The following is a 16,325-nucleotide window of genomic DNA, read 5'->3' as shown; positions in this document are numbered from 1 at the left end:
AATCAATTGAGAGCAATAAATGATGAGGGATGAGCTCCTGTCCCACTCCCATCGACGGGTCTTTTACCATTGATTTTAGCACTGTCAGTATTTTACTTCAGGACTGAACAGAAACAGTTTCAAAACATGAAAAGGCTGAGCTGGCCATCACAGTGGATTGTTCAAGTTGCAGCAGTGGTCACAAAAACCAAGCAAAATCAGAGAGCATAAAAGAACAAAAAAGGTACAGTAGGGAAGACTATCTTTTTAGTCAATATCCAATCTCTTCTGGAGTGTCTATTCAGCTTAGGAGTCTTGCTCTAAACCAATGACTGTGGTGTTTGACAAGAGTTGGACAACAATCAAAAATGATTATGGAAGCAAGTTTTAAAAACTGGAAATAACCAGGAATTTAACTTAGCAAAGAGACAGATAAGAGGAGACATAGTAGACCTGCAAAGAATACTACAAGATATCAGCAAATAGGATGCTCTTCAATTTAAACTTTCTCCCAGTACCGGAGAAAAGAGAAACTCAGGGCAATAAAAAGTTACCAAGCTTAAAATAAAAAGACCAAAAGCATTTTAAAGCATAAGCCACAAAAATGTGTAATTAATTCACAAGGATTCCTCTGTCATAATAGCAAGGAATATTCTTCAGTGCCTTTGCTTTTGCTTTCCTTCTTGCTCAACCCATATAAAGAAATTAGTGGCACGGCAACAAACATAAATTTGCAGAGCTCATTTAAGAGAATGTGCTTTCCTCTTCTTCTTTGCCCTAATGCATGAAACCTTTTTGGGCTGGCTATGAGCCAGGAAGGAAGGGGAGGTAAGCTGAGGCAAGGATGAGGACAGCCAGGAGAGATGTCTCCAGCACTGCCTGTTCTGTGCTCCATCCTGCACGTGTAACACAGGGGGGTTGATGGCTCAGAAATCTGCCAGCCCTTGGCACTGGATATATTGGGTCCCACTCTAGAATTAAGACAGAAACACTAAACTATCAGCGTGTGAAATTTGTGACTTAAATTACAAGGTAGAGCCATCCAAGGAGTCTCTTGCATAATTCATGACACTTCAGAACTTCACATATAAATCAAATAGACGGAAAGTCTATCATTTCTGCTCTGTTTAGCACAGATCCACACACGACTTGGGTAATGGCTGCACAAACAAGCTCTCTAGAAAATACAATATTGCAGACATGCTCTTCACAATACTAATTCACACGGTAAATTTTGTACAGGATCATTCAAGTAATACTTTTATTAAGTGTTGAAAACACAGAGGTCGTTAAAAATAATCAAATGAGTCTGGTTTGGATTTTTGGTTGCTTTCTTTGGCCCCACAAATGAATGCCTACAAACACTCATTTGCAATGTTTTTCCATATCGGACTTAATTAAAATTTATGCTGTGATTCATGGGCTGGCTATTAATCATTTTGTCTAACGCCGCTGAAAACGAAACTCCAGGTCCTACAGAGCTCCAAACCCAGAGAAAACACATTCTCCAGGCTCAACAGCAAACTCTGATGGGCTTTGAGCCTAAACACGGTGACTAAGCCTAACACAGATGGAGCGTGTCGAGGAACAAAACGTCACTGATAAAACACAGAGCAGTATAACCTGGACTTACTGTGGCTGTGCCGGAGACAGTTTGTGCATTTGTGTCAGGTGCACTCTGTTCGGAGTGTGTCTGGGCAGGAGGGTACATGTTTAGCGTGTGCTCGGGGACGCTGCTCTGGCCGGGGTAGTCTGGCGCGGGGTGCGGGTGCGGGGCCGGGTACTCTGCAGGGATGCCGTTCTGGGGGGGAGCGAACTGCGCCGAGGCGTAAGGCTGTGCCATGGTGTCAGGAGGTGCTGGAGCTTCCTGATTACCCTGCGGAAATCAGAGGGGAAAAAGATAATAATAATAATAAAAAAGAAAGGAAGAAACGTGGCGTGAGATAAAACAAGCGCAGGTCGTGCACCCGTGGCGCAGACAGCACGCTGGCCTCAAAAGGGCACAGTGGCTCTTTCTTGAGGAGAATATTTCTTATCTGCCTTAAATGCGTTTTGCTAACCCGATCAAATATTATTGTAATTAGACAAACAGATCTGCTGCTCGCTGGATAACTGCAGAGCAGTCTTTCAGCGGGAAAGGTCAGTGAAATCTGCCTGCACTAATGATGCCTCAACCCAGACAAGGAAGAGGGACAAAGGCAGTTTATTCCAAAGGTTCCTGAGCACAACTGGCAGCACAGAGCTTGGGGAAGCTCAGCCCCCAGTCTGTGATCACTGTGCCTAACCCTGTACAGAACACAACAGAGGCAACCTGCACACAGGGCAGGGTTTGGGTGCATGCTGTTAATAAACACTAAAAATACTGACGTGAAATAATGCCCTGAGATATTCAGAATACTTTGAGGTACTCTGCATTGAGCAGATTGCGTGCCACAACTTCAAAATAATAATGAGATCCAGTCAAAACATTAAATATTTGAATCTAAAATGCATCAGTTCAAAACCTTATATAACATAAAACTTCTGTCAAGAGAAACAGATTTAAAAACTTTATATGTTTTACATTTGAAGACAACAGTATTTCATTTCCATATCACAATTAGCCTATAGCATTAATAACACTATCCTCATGTCTTTATAGAGAGATCCATGTTTCCATTTGATATAATAAAGAATAGCCAAGATGTTAATTTATCAATTAGAAAATTTCTGACTAAATGCTTTGCTCGCACCAAAAAGACATAATTCTAGAGGAGGAAATGCACACTACAACCTTTCTGAACCTATGTAAAAAATGTATAAAACAGGATTTTGCCTGAGAGGACTTCAGTGCAGGGACTATCCCAAACTCAGATAAACTAATTTACAAAATAAAAGTATCCCACTAATTAGCAAGGAATGTGAAAATGCACAGTTAAGTTAAAATTTTATTACCTTTCAAACTGCTCCACCATTCTCTCACCAACATACATGGGACAAGCACCTGCCCAAGACTATTGCAGAGATTTCATTTGTACTCATCAGTCCCTGATTTCCTAATTTAAAATAGGCTGGATGAATAAAAGACATTCTACTGCACTTTGTACTTGAGGGCATTTCCAGCCAATTTCAACTAATTCAGACATCAGTTTCTGACCTGAACTTGCCCAGAACTCAAGAGCTTTTAAGAATTTGCACAGGAGTTAAGTCTTGGTACTTGACAGGCTTAAAAGACAAAACTGGATTTTCATTTGTAAAAGGCACTCAGTGTGTCCTAAAAAATTAGAAATTTATATTAGCAATCAAACCCTCTCTAATTTAAATCCCATTTTGCTGCTGGTTTAGTGTATGGCCTTGAGCAAGTGGTTTCCATTGCTTCATTCAACCATCTTTAGCAGAACGCCAGTGTCATTTACTGACTCCACAGGGTTAAATCACTACCATTTGTTTGCATATATACAGTCTTAGGAAGATTGAAACTGTCCCTGTTAAATTTCTGTGGAGGTTAAAAACTCTTGTAAATACGTACTTTTACCCTCTAATATTAAAATGGTCAAGTTCCTCTCTTATTTCTTTTACCTAATGTTTTCACTATTAAAAAATAAAAAACCCAGATGAAGCAAAACCAAGGAATGACTGGATTACACCAGAGACATTCATTAAATGTTAAAGAAGTACTTTTAAAACTTGTGTGGAAGGCAGACCTTAAATTTTTTAATCAGCTGTTTCAGGAGGGACTTGAGCAAGGGGTAAGAATGAACAGAAGCAAATCGAGATTCTGCCTCTATAAGCATTTTCACTGTGCAGGTTTTGAAACCCAGGAGCTGGTCCTAAAGCTGTTCCTTCCTGTCAGAGGCTGAACACGGCCTCAGAGCCAGCAGCTGCTAAAAAGGAGCAGCGATGGCAACAGAGGGACCAGGGGGTGATGTCCAGGTGCCTTTCATCTAAAGGGTCTTGTACCACCTCCAGTCCTAAACCAGATGTTGCTGAGACCCTCACTGTTTCTCATTAACCTTGACAGCAGTTTCGTGAGGACCCGAGTTAATATTCAAAGCATCCACACCTAGTGCTAATTACAGCTCATATTTAATTAAGACGGTTGAACTTTTTCTATTATTTTTGCCAGCATCTCCAAAACTTTTTAGATTTATCACAAAATGGCAAAGTGTGCTGACAATTTCAGAACCTCTGCAATGCTGAGACTCTTCTACCTCTTCCATTAGACTTGTTCAGCTGAGGTCTGGCTCACTCATTTATAACTGAGACCCCACTAATAAATAAACAACTAAGGGTCAGGGATTTGTCTCCTTTTTATATTTTTACTAACTTGCACATATCCAGAGATTTACAGCCTTGCCACTGAAGAAAGCAACCCCACTATGCTCACAGCAGAAAACTGACACACGAGATGATCAGTGCAGGCTCTGCAGGTTCATTTAATTGTTGGAAGGCAGGGGACATTAAAGAAATTAAACTTGCACATGCTACTGCAGGCCCTAAGTTGAAAATGATAGTGACAATAAATCTGAGATGTTCATCCCTTAAAATAATTAACTACTGAAGTCTTTCCTAACCTTTAAAATTAGTGTGCACTTATTATTCACAATAAATTCAATAGACGCGGTATTACAATATAAATATAAAACTATGTATGTTTAAATAAGTTTTTACTGTTTACTTTGCTAATAATAGCCAAAGCTAATTGTTCAAAATACTAATTTCTATCAAGAACAATGAAGTGTCAGCTATCACACATTTGTATATACTTGTGGCTGATGGAACCTCCAGACTACACAACAAATACACTTGAATAGATTTTCAGGAACCAAAAATTCTTTAAATAGAACCACCTAAAATTCTCCTTTATGGTGCTCTTTAAAATACAGGGAACTGAAATGAATAAAAGAAATAATAAATTCTAATGCATTAAGTTGAAAATATGAAATGGCCCTAAAAGCAAGAGGAAATATTGATCCTGCATTAGCCTCTGAACTCAGGTACTGGAGCAATTTCAAAGCTGTGTATGACAGTGCACAGGCATGGCTTAATACCACCTAGGCAGGAGAGGCTAGCAGAAGTTGTCCCTTCAGACCCAGTTCTAAGTATCTTTAAGATTAAGTGACCCCTTAATGCTCTCTTTGTGCATGTTTTTTTTAAGAAGCGGTTGTTGGCAGCAGCAAGGAGAACAAAGGATGGCAGACAGTCAGGCTCTGCTAAATGTGCTGGCCCGAGTCTTAATGAAAACCACATTTCAACTGAAAAATATGCCTTACGTGGCAGTGTATAAAACCAAATTTATTGCTTTCTGGTCAAATGTTGAACTCTAAAGAACCAAAAAAAAAAAAAAAAAAAAAAAAAAAAAAAAAAAAAAAAAAAAAAAAAGGATTCTGACAATGTAGATAAGTAAAGGTTCCCCTATTTCATCCATGTTACCCCATTTGAAGAAAATCTTAGAATTTAGGCTGCTCCTACTATCTCAGATATCAAATGCCTTTTCAGCATCTCCTGCTCTGAAAGGATTTCATAATTAAGAAATGTATAAAAAGTGTCAAAACATAATAAAGCAAGCTTGTTATGTTTGTACACACAGAAGAGAGCACAGAAAACATTGCTTATGCAGTGTTCCTTTTCTAAAAAAACACATTTGCAGCATAAAAATGTATTCAATGGAAACCTTTCTGCTTGCCTGCATTTTGAAGTCGAACTCACAGTTTATTGTTTGTTTTGCTCTATTTTCTGTTTGGTGCATTTTGTTTCTTTGGCAAGAGATCTCTCACATTTAGAGAAAGCCTCCTGTACTGTAGTTAAACGAGCCAAACTGCATCACATCCTCAGGGCACGGAAACAAAGAAGGAAAATGCAACATTTCTGTGCAAACCTGCTGGTTCTAAGGGCTCAGTTACGTTTATCAAGCACATGATCCCCGTAGCCTTGCCCTCCTTCACTCTCAACCATCAAAACATGGATTACAAGTCTTGCACGCAGTGGTGCAGCTGCTTATGAGAACTGCCCTGGCTTGGCTAAAAATCGAGCGTTCCAAGTGAAAACAAAAGTGCAAATAGCTGCTGTACCATGGTGCTGCTCTATTCCCCACAAACTTGGCAGCTGCTGTGGTCCCAGGCCCTGCAGCCTCTGCCCCAGAGGAGCATCAGCGCGGGCTGGGGGCGTGCAGGGCTGTCGAGGTGGGGGTGCTGAGGCAGGGGGGCCCTGCAGGGCTCCTGAGCTCCCTGGCTGCTCCCAAAACCTCATCCCAAAACCGGGCTCCTTCCACGCCCCAGGAGCCACAGCCGCTCCTCTGGCTGCTGCCACTGCTGTGGAGTGCACCATCAGCAGATGATTGCACAGAGAAGGGGAAAAACACAGCCTGACTACGGAAATAGGTGTTCAAAAAACATGGGAATGCTGCATGGAAGTTGCCGGAAGCTGGAGGGTTTTGTTTTAAAATTAAAAACACCCCAAAACACCCCAAACACCCCAAACTTCCAGGGTTCTGGCTCTGTGATAGCTACGATGTCCAGTTACACACGTGCACTTCTGTGGGATTAATTCCTCCTCCATGTGGCTGAGTTAATAGCAATAAGGTTCCGATTTTAAAACTGTTGAACGCCACAAGCAAACCGTGGATACTGAACTAGCCTGGTTTGGATTAAATGTACTTTATCCTTCCATTCAAATGAAATATTGTTCCCTTTTTTGTTTCATTTCATGACATCCCTCTCGCTTAGCAGGGGAAATATTTCAGAAGTGCTTCCAAGGTTTAGTTCAGTGAGGCACTTTAAGCAATCTAATGCTTCACTGTTAAAGGAACTTTCCTAGATGCTCCAGAGATAGCTTCAAAATGATTGAACTTCTATCTAAAGAAATAAAGAAAATAATAACAAAAAAAAACCCTAAAAAGATTCAGACAGCCCCAAAGAATACACATTTACAACCACTCTGTTGCAGACTGCCTACAGACATCAGGGTTCAGAAGCAGGGCAGACACTAACACTGGAATTATTCTAACAAACCTTCCAATTCTAAGGAGTGGGCAGAGCAACAAATAGTCATCAATTCATCATTAAACTTGTATTTCAACTGAAATATATTGGAATTCTTTGAAGTGGCAGTGCAATTCTTCCAGATTTGTTGCTGGCACTCCCCAATTAATGATAATAAAAGCAGCCACTTCAGATTTTTCAGAAGGAATCAGACTTCCAACCACACTGGACTGATAATCACAACCGACTGACTCTGCGAGCTTTCTCTGTTGTAGCTTAATTATCTGACCAGGCCACTTGACTCGCATCATTTGCTTCTGCAATCACACAAAATGAATGTTCCAGCCACCTCTCTTTTTTGGAAGGTTCAGGACAAAGCCAAGTTCAGCTTTCAAAAGTAAGAAATATAATGCAGAATAACTTTTTTCAGAGAGCATAGCAGGGAAAGATAACGATAAATAAGCAAAAGAGAATTTCTTTACTACCTTAGCAGGAAAATTCCATTTCGTTTCTCCCATTGCAGAGGAACCTTTACTTTTGGTCGTTTTTACATATAAGGTACTATATTCCAGTAAAAGGCTGTGCTGTTGCTACAGCTGCATATGTGTTTGATAATGACACGTTCACTTTGTGTCAGTGCCTGAGGTATGGAACAGACCAGCAACTGAAACCTCCCAACAGCCTGCAAAGGACATTTACTTACATTTCACTGAAAGCAGCAGACTACCTGCCAAAACTCAGTCTGAATTCCTGAATTCAACACAGCACTATGGACACACCAATACACACAGAGAAACCCTTCCCTCCAACACCTTCACTCATTCCAGCTGCTGAAACTTTGACTGCCTTTGTGATGCTGGCATTTATTATCAGAGCTTTCCTTATTCTACATGGCAAATCTTTTACCTGCTATTTCCAATGCCCAAGTGGACATGATTCTGCCACACTGGTTTGTTTTGCTTCTACATTAACACTTAAATCTTTCTTTTTAAGTTTTCTGTCTCTCCCTCACTTTCTCCAATTCTGACTCTTAAGGTCTTTCCAGCTGCAGCCCAACCTTGTATTCCATCAACCAATATTTCCCTTGGAAAAAGTTTACATCACATTTGAAAAACAACTCTCCAAAATGGCCTTAAGAGCCATATAGAAAGACACTCTGAAGAACTCTGGTATATGAGTTCTACGATGAGAATTTATTCTTAAAACTTCCTAAAAAAGTATAAAGTATAAAAGGATCTTGTCATTATCCACAAGTCAGTATGGGAAACTCCACCTCATTTGTGCTACACCTTTACTAGAGCATGCTGAGGATGATGCAGCATCCTTGTATCCAAATAGCAAAAAAAAAAAAAAAAAAAAAAAAAAAAAAAAAAAAAAAAAAAAAAAAAAGGCTGGATTGTTAACATGAAGGGTGCATGAAAAGCCATCTGGAATACTGGCGTTTAAAGGGGGTACCAGTCAACCTTTAGAAATTTAACTCAGCTATGAGTTGCAGCCCTTGGGCATCAAGACCAGGTCCCAAAACTGCTGAACATCTTCACAAAAGACATATGTGAGGTGTCAGAATGCAAATTCACACATCACAGCAAACAGGGAGCAGTTATGGGGCTCTGCAGAAGCCACAGGAGTGGGCTGATGAGAGCCTGGCCATGCCCTGCTCTTGGGACAGGATAATCCCTGACACTGGCCCGGGTCCTGGCTGCCTGGCCACAGAGCAGCTCTGCAGAAAAGGACGAGCCCTGGGGACAGAGCTGGGTACAAAGCAGTGCTCTGCCCCCAGGCAGCAATGTGAGCTGCTCTGCAGGCTGCTTCAGCTAAGGGTGCTCAGTGGGGTGAGGAAAGGGCTCATTCCTCCCTGCACAGCACTTGGGAGAGCAGCTGGGACACCAGCCTGGCGTGCCTGAGGACAGGAGATGTGTCTGGGGTTCAGTGGTGGGCTGCAGGGCAGCTGCAGGGCTGGAGCCCACGACAGAGCTGAGAGAGCTGCTTCAGCATCACCCGCAGAAGGGAGGGCTCACACAACTGAGCTGCATCTTCTCCCACTTAACCAAAGGCACAGAGTGACAGAACAAGGAGCAACAGCTAAAAGTTGCCCAAAGGTAAATTCTGGTTAGCTCTAAAGAAGAGGGTAATGAATATGAGGGAAGTTAAGCACAGGAAAACGCTGCCCAGAGAGGTTATGGCATCCTGGAGACTTTCAAACCTGAACTCCAAAAGCCCCTGAGCAAGCAAATCTGTGTGGTTACCCCCGATTTAAAAGGGATATTGGGATTAAATGGTGTCTAAGGTTCCTTTTCAATCTGAATCATTCTGGGATTCCATGTGGTTTCAACAGTAGCAGAACAGTTTCAAAATGGATTTTAAACTTTCATCCTATTTGATGACTTTCTTCATAAAGGATTTACTGAGAAGGAAGAGACTAGTTATAACTTCTAGCCTGTTTCTGTCCTCAAGAAACAATGTCTCAGTTCTTTGAGATGTATCTGCTATGTGTCCTTAGAAAAATGTGTTTTCATTTGTTTAATCCACAGCCAGAGCAGTATGGAAGTTCCAATTCTTATAGTGCAGGCAAGCTGAGTTTCACAAATGATTTAATTTAATGCTGTGAACCATGACACGTTTTCATTTTCTGCCAAACCTTACCATTCTCAGCATATGTAGAGGAACACTGCCTTACATCTCCAGAGAAAGGAGTAGTTTTCTCTTTCTTCGGCATGACCTCTAAAGCAGTAACTACAACCATATAAATTTTCTAATTTTATCCGCATTTTTTCTTCTGAAATAAAATTTATTTCAAAGATTAATTTATCGAAAATCACTGCCACCTTTTAAAGCTGGATTGTAACAAAAGTAGTACGTCCATTTTCTTATTTTTCTAATGAAGTGATTTTAAAAAATCCTTTAATATTTTTTCTTTTTTTTTTCTTTTTCTTTTCTTTACTGCAACACTGAAGATATGGGACATACCATCTCAGGTGACAAACCATGCTTAAGCAGCAAGACTATGTCTAGTCTAAACACAACCCTGCACTGTGCTTTGTAACCCATTCTTCTGGATTCCACTGAGACAGTTCCTGCCTTGTAACCCATGCACAGGAACAGACATTTCCAGAATTTGAGTCAGAAGACTTTTCTTTTCTAAATGACACCCTGCTGGTAAAGGATTGAACTCTGTAAACATTTGGAGTCTGCACAGAAAGCAGAGCACATTCAAATCCAAAAGCAGTCCCAGGTATATGGTTTTCAACAGATCATTTCTAGACATCTGATAAGTTTTTATAACATAGCTACAATTATTAATTCAAGAATGGTTGTTAAGTGGAATTCAACACTTCAGTTCCAGTTTACTCCCAAAAAACCTGGCTAAATTTTTCAGGACACTGGGACTGGATAAGGCTGGTTCTTCAAAGTGCCTAAATGGAGCAGTTTAATTTCATTGATATTAATAGTTGTCACCAAGTTATTGCCAAATTAGAGATGCCACCTCATCCAGAGTTTCAGCTGGCTTTGCAATGGACACAACATAGAATAGAGACAAGTATTCACCAGATCTGTCAGCCACACAAAGTGGTGAACCTACAAAAACATTCCTGAGAGCCATTTGTGCCAGAGAGAAATGGGATCAGAGTTCCACACTACCCAATTAGTGATTAGAGGGTGATGGATACACTGGGCAGGATGAGTGAGGAGTGCCACAAGGATTACACACAGAGAACAGGAACACAGGGCTGGAGACCTCTGCAGACCTCTAGGTGCTTCTCAAAGGTGAAGCACCAGAAGTGGCTGCACCACAATGAGCAGAGCCACCTCCCAAGCCTGAGGGCAGCAGCACCCAGTGGAGTTTGAGCTGCCAACATCACCTCTTTAAACTGGGCACTTTAAGTGACCTCTTTTAACCAGGGGCACAATCTTCCACTGCTGAGCTCCGATGGAGCCTCAGAAAGGAAAGGGGACATTTCTCTTCATAATCCCTCCCAGTGAATCATTTCCTGGGGCAGCACCACCACAGGCACAGTTCACCCACCATGTGTGGCACAGGTCCGAGCCCAGTATCACAAATGAGAGGTCATTGCGTGACTCACCTGAAATAAAACAAGGAACAGGCAGCTAGGGAGGGAAATGAGAATGCAATGCCATGAGCTGCCCTAAGCAGCAAAGCTGACAGATCATCCCTGCTCAGCTATTTGGATACGGGGCTGCTTTGAAAGCCAGAACGAGCCGGGTTAAGTGACAACAATTCCTGCAACACCGTGCCAAATGATCAAACACAAGCTGGCCTGCTTTGTTTTACTTTGCTTAAACCAGGTAAATTTAAGAGTTTCATTTATGTGGGTAAGCTCCATAAAGACAATGACATGAGTGACTTTGGGAATTTGGAGGAAGACCAGGAAAGTCAGCAGCAGAGTTATAAAACTGGGCTTCAGAAGAAGAGACTTCAGTACATCCAGGGAAATGTTATGAATCCCCAAGGTTTACCCAGGAGAGGAAACAGGCCAAGGTAGCTGCCTGATTGAGATGTCGATTAAAGAGAACTTCAGCATGCAGGAACAAACCATTCATTAGGAAAGAAGAAATTTAGCAGGCTTACATGGCTATGAAGAAGGTTAATGAAGACAGACACAAAATGTGAGCCTACAAGGGATGGAGTCAAGGTTTGGCAACAAAAGAGAAGCACAGAAATATTGCTCAGGACAAAAATGGGAAGGTTTTTTAGTCCAGCCTAGCTAGATATAAGATATTCTTGGTTTGAAGACATTAAAGGTGGCGAGAAAGGCTTTTCCACGGGGGGAGAAAAAGAAAATCTAGACATTTACTATTCAACACTGCTTTCAGAGAATGTCTGTTTCCAGTCTCTGTTTAAGATTTCCACCGTTTTGTTATTTACAATGGACATAATGACCTGAGCTGCAATGACCAGCTACCACAGCAATGCCATCTCTTTTAACGCCAGTTAAAGCAGCACTCATTTTCTTGGCACTGAAATTAAATGATGGAAAATGATCGCTGATGTTATTTACTCCTAAGATTAAAATGACAATCAAAATATCATTGGGCACAAGGAACAGACAGATTGGCTTCCTGCCTCAGCCACACTTTGCTATGCTTGTTTATCACCGAGATCATTTGCATACCTCAGTGGATGTTTATGTTAAGATGCTGTTGTAGCATTACCAAGGAACTGTTTATCCAACAATGTTTGTCATCAGCAACCTAAGCCACAGCACTGAAGGGAGGTAGAGACCTTCTCAACGAGGAGACAAAAAAGGCACCAAGATGTGTTTATGCAAAGCAAAATATATTTCTAAACAGTGCTGAATGCCACAACTGCCTAAAACAAACAAAAATCTATTTGTAGTGTATTACAAGGAATCTCCAGTTGTGAAGAAAATGAAAAAAAAATCCTTTAGTGGTTCCTACAGCAAAGACTTTCACTGACCATACTGACTAGCAAGTTCTATGTTAAATCTATAAAAAGCTGTTGTTACTATGAAAGCAATAGCCAGGTTGTCCCTGTACCTTCATTTTCACAGTCCCTCAGAATAAGGACTAAAACTGGTCTCAGATCTGCAAATCTATATGGCCTTTCCCTGCACATCTCCTTTGGAGGTTTATTTTACTACTGGACCTTCTTCACAGGACTGAACATATCCTGAGGACAGTAAATCTTGCTGCAAAGCTGGTCTCTGCCTGTGCTCCAGGTGCTTAACCCTGCTAGGCTTAAAAACATTGCTTGGAACAATACATTATTTTAAAACAGCAGATACTGTGGGATTGGATGAAAATCACCTTTCCCGGTGCACATTTTTGTTCTGTAAGGAAGGGGTGGCAGAAGGAGAGGTATTTCCAAAACTGAAAGAGCACTGAGAAAAGCTCTGGCATGTCGAGCAGAACCATATGGCTCATCTACAGCAAGCACATCCAACAGCGCTTGTGTTTGCACAGTGCAGGGGCCTGGACAGCAGCCACAGCATCCACGCTCCAGAATTAGTGAAAATACACACACCACTTCTGGGAGAGAAAAGTTATAGCCTGGAAACTGTTTATAATCAATGTGAACTGGCTGGCTTTTATAGTAGAACATTAGATTAAATAAGATAGCAAAAATATTGGAGCAGTTCTGCATTTGCTGAGTGCGCACCCAGTGAGATGGAGAATACAGCAAATGTGTTTGCATTTTAGCTGCAGAAGAAATTCAGATTAGATGCTGCTACACAGGAATTGATAGCGAGTAGGTATTCAATCAGAAAAGTGGTTTTCTTTTAAATATTGCAATCACATGGTATAGTACATCACTTGTGTCAAGTTAAATTTAATCATATCAATGTACTTAGAGGAAAAAACGAATACCTGCTCATATACCCATGCCAAGAGGGATTATATGAGACTTTATGAAGCCTTTTCCTTTTATTTAATATTCTGATATCCGTATAGGACAATTTTGGTATGTATTATACCCTCAAACTAATCTATTCCATCGTCAGTTTAATGCACAGCAAATATGCCTGAACTCACAGTGACAGCATCGTGTGTCCTGCCAATTACTGACATTCTCCCGTGTAACAGCAAAGGCATTTTCCTTGGAACAGAAAAAGGCAGAAGGAGTGTTTGTTAATTTTCCTGAGAGCCGAGCAATATCATCATCTGCTTTGAAATGTGTTGATAACACATTTAAAAAGAAACAATAACCTGTGTGCTCACTAATGCTCGCTGATTTTCGTCAGATTTAGAATCAGGGATGTGAAGGGCTGTGCTCTGGAAAAGGTGTCTGAGCCAAGCAATACACAAACTGGATGGGTTTTTACTGAAATGCACTTTTTCTACATATGTTTAATGGTTTATCTGAACAACAACGAAAAGTGATTGCTCTATAATCCATCAGAAATACTCCAGTTCTCAGCTGCCAGAGACCAAACACAACAAAAACCTTGAAACATGAGCTGAATTCTGGGAAAGCAATCAAAGCTGTTAAGTGACACCTCTGTCAGGCACGCACTTAGACTCAGCCCACCTCAGAGTACAGGAGGACTGGATGGATAAAACCCAGGATCCAAACCAGGGGCCCAACACGCACAGCCCACCTCTGCAAATGCACAGGGTCTGTTCTGCCAAACCTTTTAGGGAATTCTCTCCTCTCATTCAGATCCTGACTCACTTTTCCCAGTATTTGAAACCCCCCTTTCCCCCCCTCTCTTCTCCGTGTTGTCCTCCTTTGCTACTGCCTCTCTCTACACCTACCCACACCAATCTAATTCTCCCCTTTATTATTTATTGCAGCAATTGAGAGCACAGCAGATACAAAATGTTATCTGACTGACATGGGAACACATTAATTCTGCCTAACTTACTGAATGAAAAGCAAGGGATGACCTCCACATCCTTAACTTGGATGCAAAATATCTCATGTAATTGGGGCTATATGAACAGGGTCAGGCTGCAGGAGTGGTATCATTTAAAGGACTTTTTCATCTGCTCTCATTTATTCCAGACATCGCTGTAACCAATTGATCCAGGATTTGGAGGGTGAAAATATATTTTGGAACATGACACAACCTGGAAATACCCATTTGTTGGTCTTGATGAAAGGGTAAGTATATTAATTTATATGTATATAGTATATCTATACATATATATATATGTATTGTGTAGATCACCACAAAGGGTTCACTGCTCCTTGGTTGACTTCATGTATTAACAAAAATGTTCTGTATTTAAAATAGATTCCTAAATTCTCTAGCTATTATTATGTCCTATCAACAGTTCTAAAGAACAGTACGGGGGGAAAAATCAAATCAGATAATTTCAGTTAATAAAAGGTCAAAATGGAAATTTAAAACCTCCAATAAAGAGGTCTGCAGTGACTAACACTATCAATTAAGAAAAGCAATGCACACTGAATTCAATTTTAGTGTAACACACACATCTATGTGTTCATACTAAGAACCAAATTCAATGGAGACCTATGAAGCATAGTAAATTGATCTGAATATGTTGTTTGCTAATAAGGATTATGAAATAAAATTTTCAAATTATTGTTTTAACTTCATTTTAGTAACACAGATTGAACACCAGTTAAACAACCTGAACTCAAGGCCTCTCACACGCTTCAGAAGCAAACAAATTATGATATAAAATATTTCCAATTAAACAGAGAATATGCCATTAATTCAGACAATTCAAGCAGTGCACATTGCAAAAGCCTCTATTGCTCTATGCAGAAAAGTGAGAGCAAGGGTGAAGCTGGCCTGAACTTAATTCCACTTTCCCCCTTTCTTGGTTTTTGACAATTTAAATTATTTATTTTGTTTCCATTTCTGACAAATATAAACCAGAAATTTAAGAGGATAGTTTGCTGCTAGAATTTGCCAGTTAACATCTTACACATCTTGTGAATCTGAAAGAGCAACATCATTGCACGTTTGCAGTTAAAATAACAGTTAAAATAAATAAATTAGCAAGCTACTAAACAATCGGAGTTCCCATTGTCTTAGGTGAAAAGAGTTTTAATAGAATTACACAAATTAAAAAGGCAAATGATTTAAATCTGAAGGCAGAGCACCCAAGAGTCTGTGCAGAAGCTCAGAAGTAAGTTTTCCCTTCAGCAAAGCAAATTTCTGATGCCAACAAACTCCAACACAACAGTGGATCCTGCAGGCCCTCAAGTTCTGCAAGTTTTCAAAATAATCTCTGGTTGTTGTGGTTTCTATGTTTGGTGTTTTTTTAGAGTAATTTCAGGCAAGTTTTATTGAAAAATTGCCCATGGTTCATTCCCATGTAGCACTGGGTTTTGAAGTACAAATTACTTAAGTATTAGACAGGAATAATTAATCCACCCTACAAAAACCCTCTACAACTGTATTAGACAGGTACGTGCCATTAGTCAGCTCTATGTTAACTGCAACCTCAAAAAAAAACCCCATGGAATTTTGATGAAACTTATCTTTATATATCTTTTCAGGAGGAAAAAAGAAAAAAAATATCAGCCATAAATATACAAATAATCAGAAATGGATGAAAAATACTTAGAAGTATGTGTATTACCATTTTGCATTTCCAGTCTACTCAACCCAGCTAACATGGTTAACTCAATTCAAACTCATTTCACAGATCTGTGAAAACCAGTAAGAGAAGAGACCAATTCTCATAAATAATTATCTGGATCTAATCTCTTTTTTCATGTATGAAACTTCTACTGCCCAGAAAACTTTATAGTGTAAGATCAGGTCTGACAACCAAACTGCCTCCCTACAGAAAGTACAATTTTCTCAGTGACCATGGGAGAAAAGAGGAATTTTGGATGTTTTCAAGGAAGTAACCAGACCAAGCAGACACAGAGAGCTGGGTTTCAGACAAGGAAGGCTCACCAGTGTTAGAAATGCAGTAGAATCC

General features: G+C 40.4%; 1 protein-coding gene across 34 annotated transcripts in view; it reads right to left on the bottom strand.

Moving 5' to 3' along the window:
* Positions 1 to 16,325, bottom strand: part of RBFOX1 (RNA binding fox-1 homolog 1) — an 818,485-nt gene that overhangs the window by 126,264 nt on the left and 675,896 nt on the right. For all 34 annotated transcript variants that reach the window (XM_063414918.1, XM_063414939.1, XM_063414937.1 and 31 more), the window contains one exon: positions 1,613 to 1,855. In XM_063414918.1, coding sequence (XP_063270988.1) covers positions 1,613 to 1,855 — 243 coding nt within the window. The remainder of the gene's footprint in view (positions 1 to 1,612; positions 1,856 to 16,325) is intronic.

The sequence above is a fragment of the Prinia subflava genome, chromosome 17, assembly GCF_021018805.1.
Source record: "Prinia subflava isolate CZ2003 ecotype Zambia chromosome 17, Cam_Psub_1.2, whole genome shotgun sequence".
NCBI lineage: Eukaryota > Metazoa > Chordata > Aves > Passeriformes > Cisticolidae > Prinia > Prinia subflava.
The sequence above is the reverse complement of the archived record's forward strand: the minus strand, read 5'-3'. Positions and strand labels throughout refer to the sequence as shown.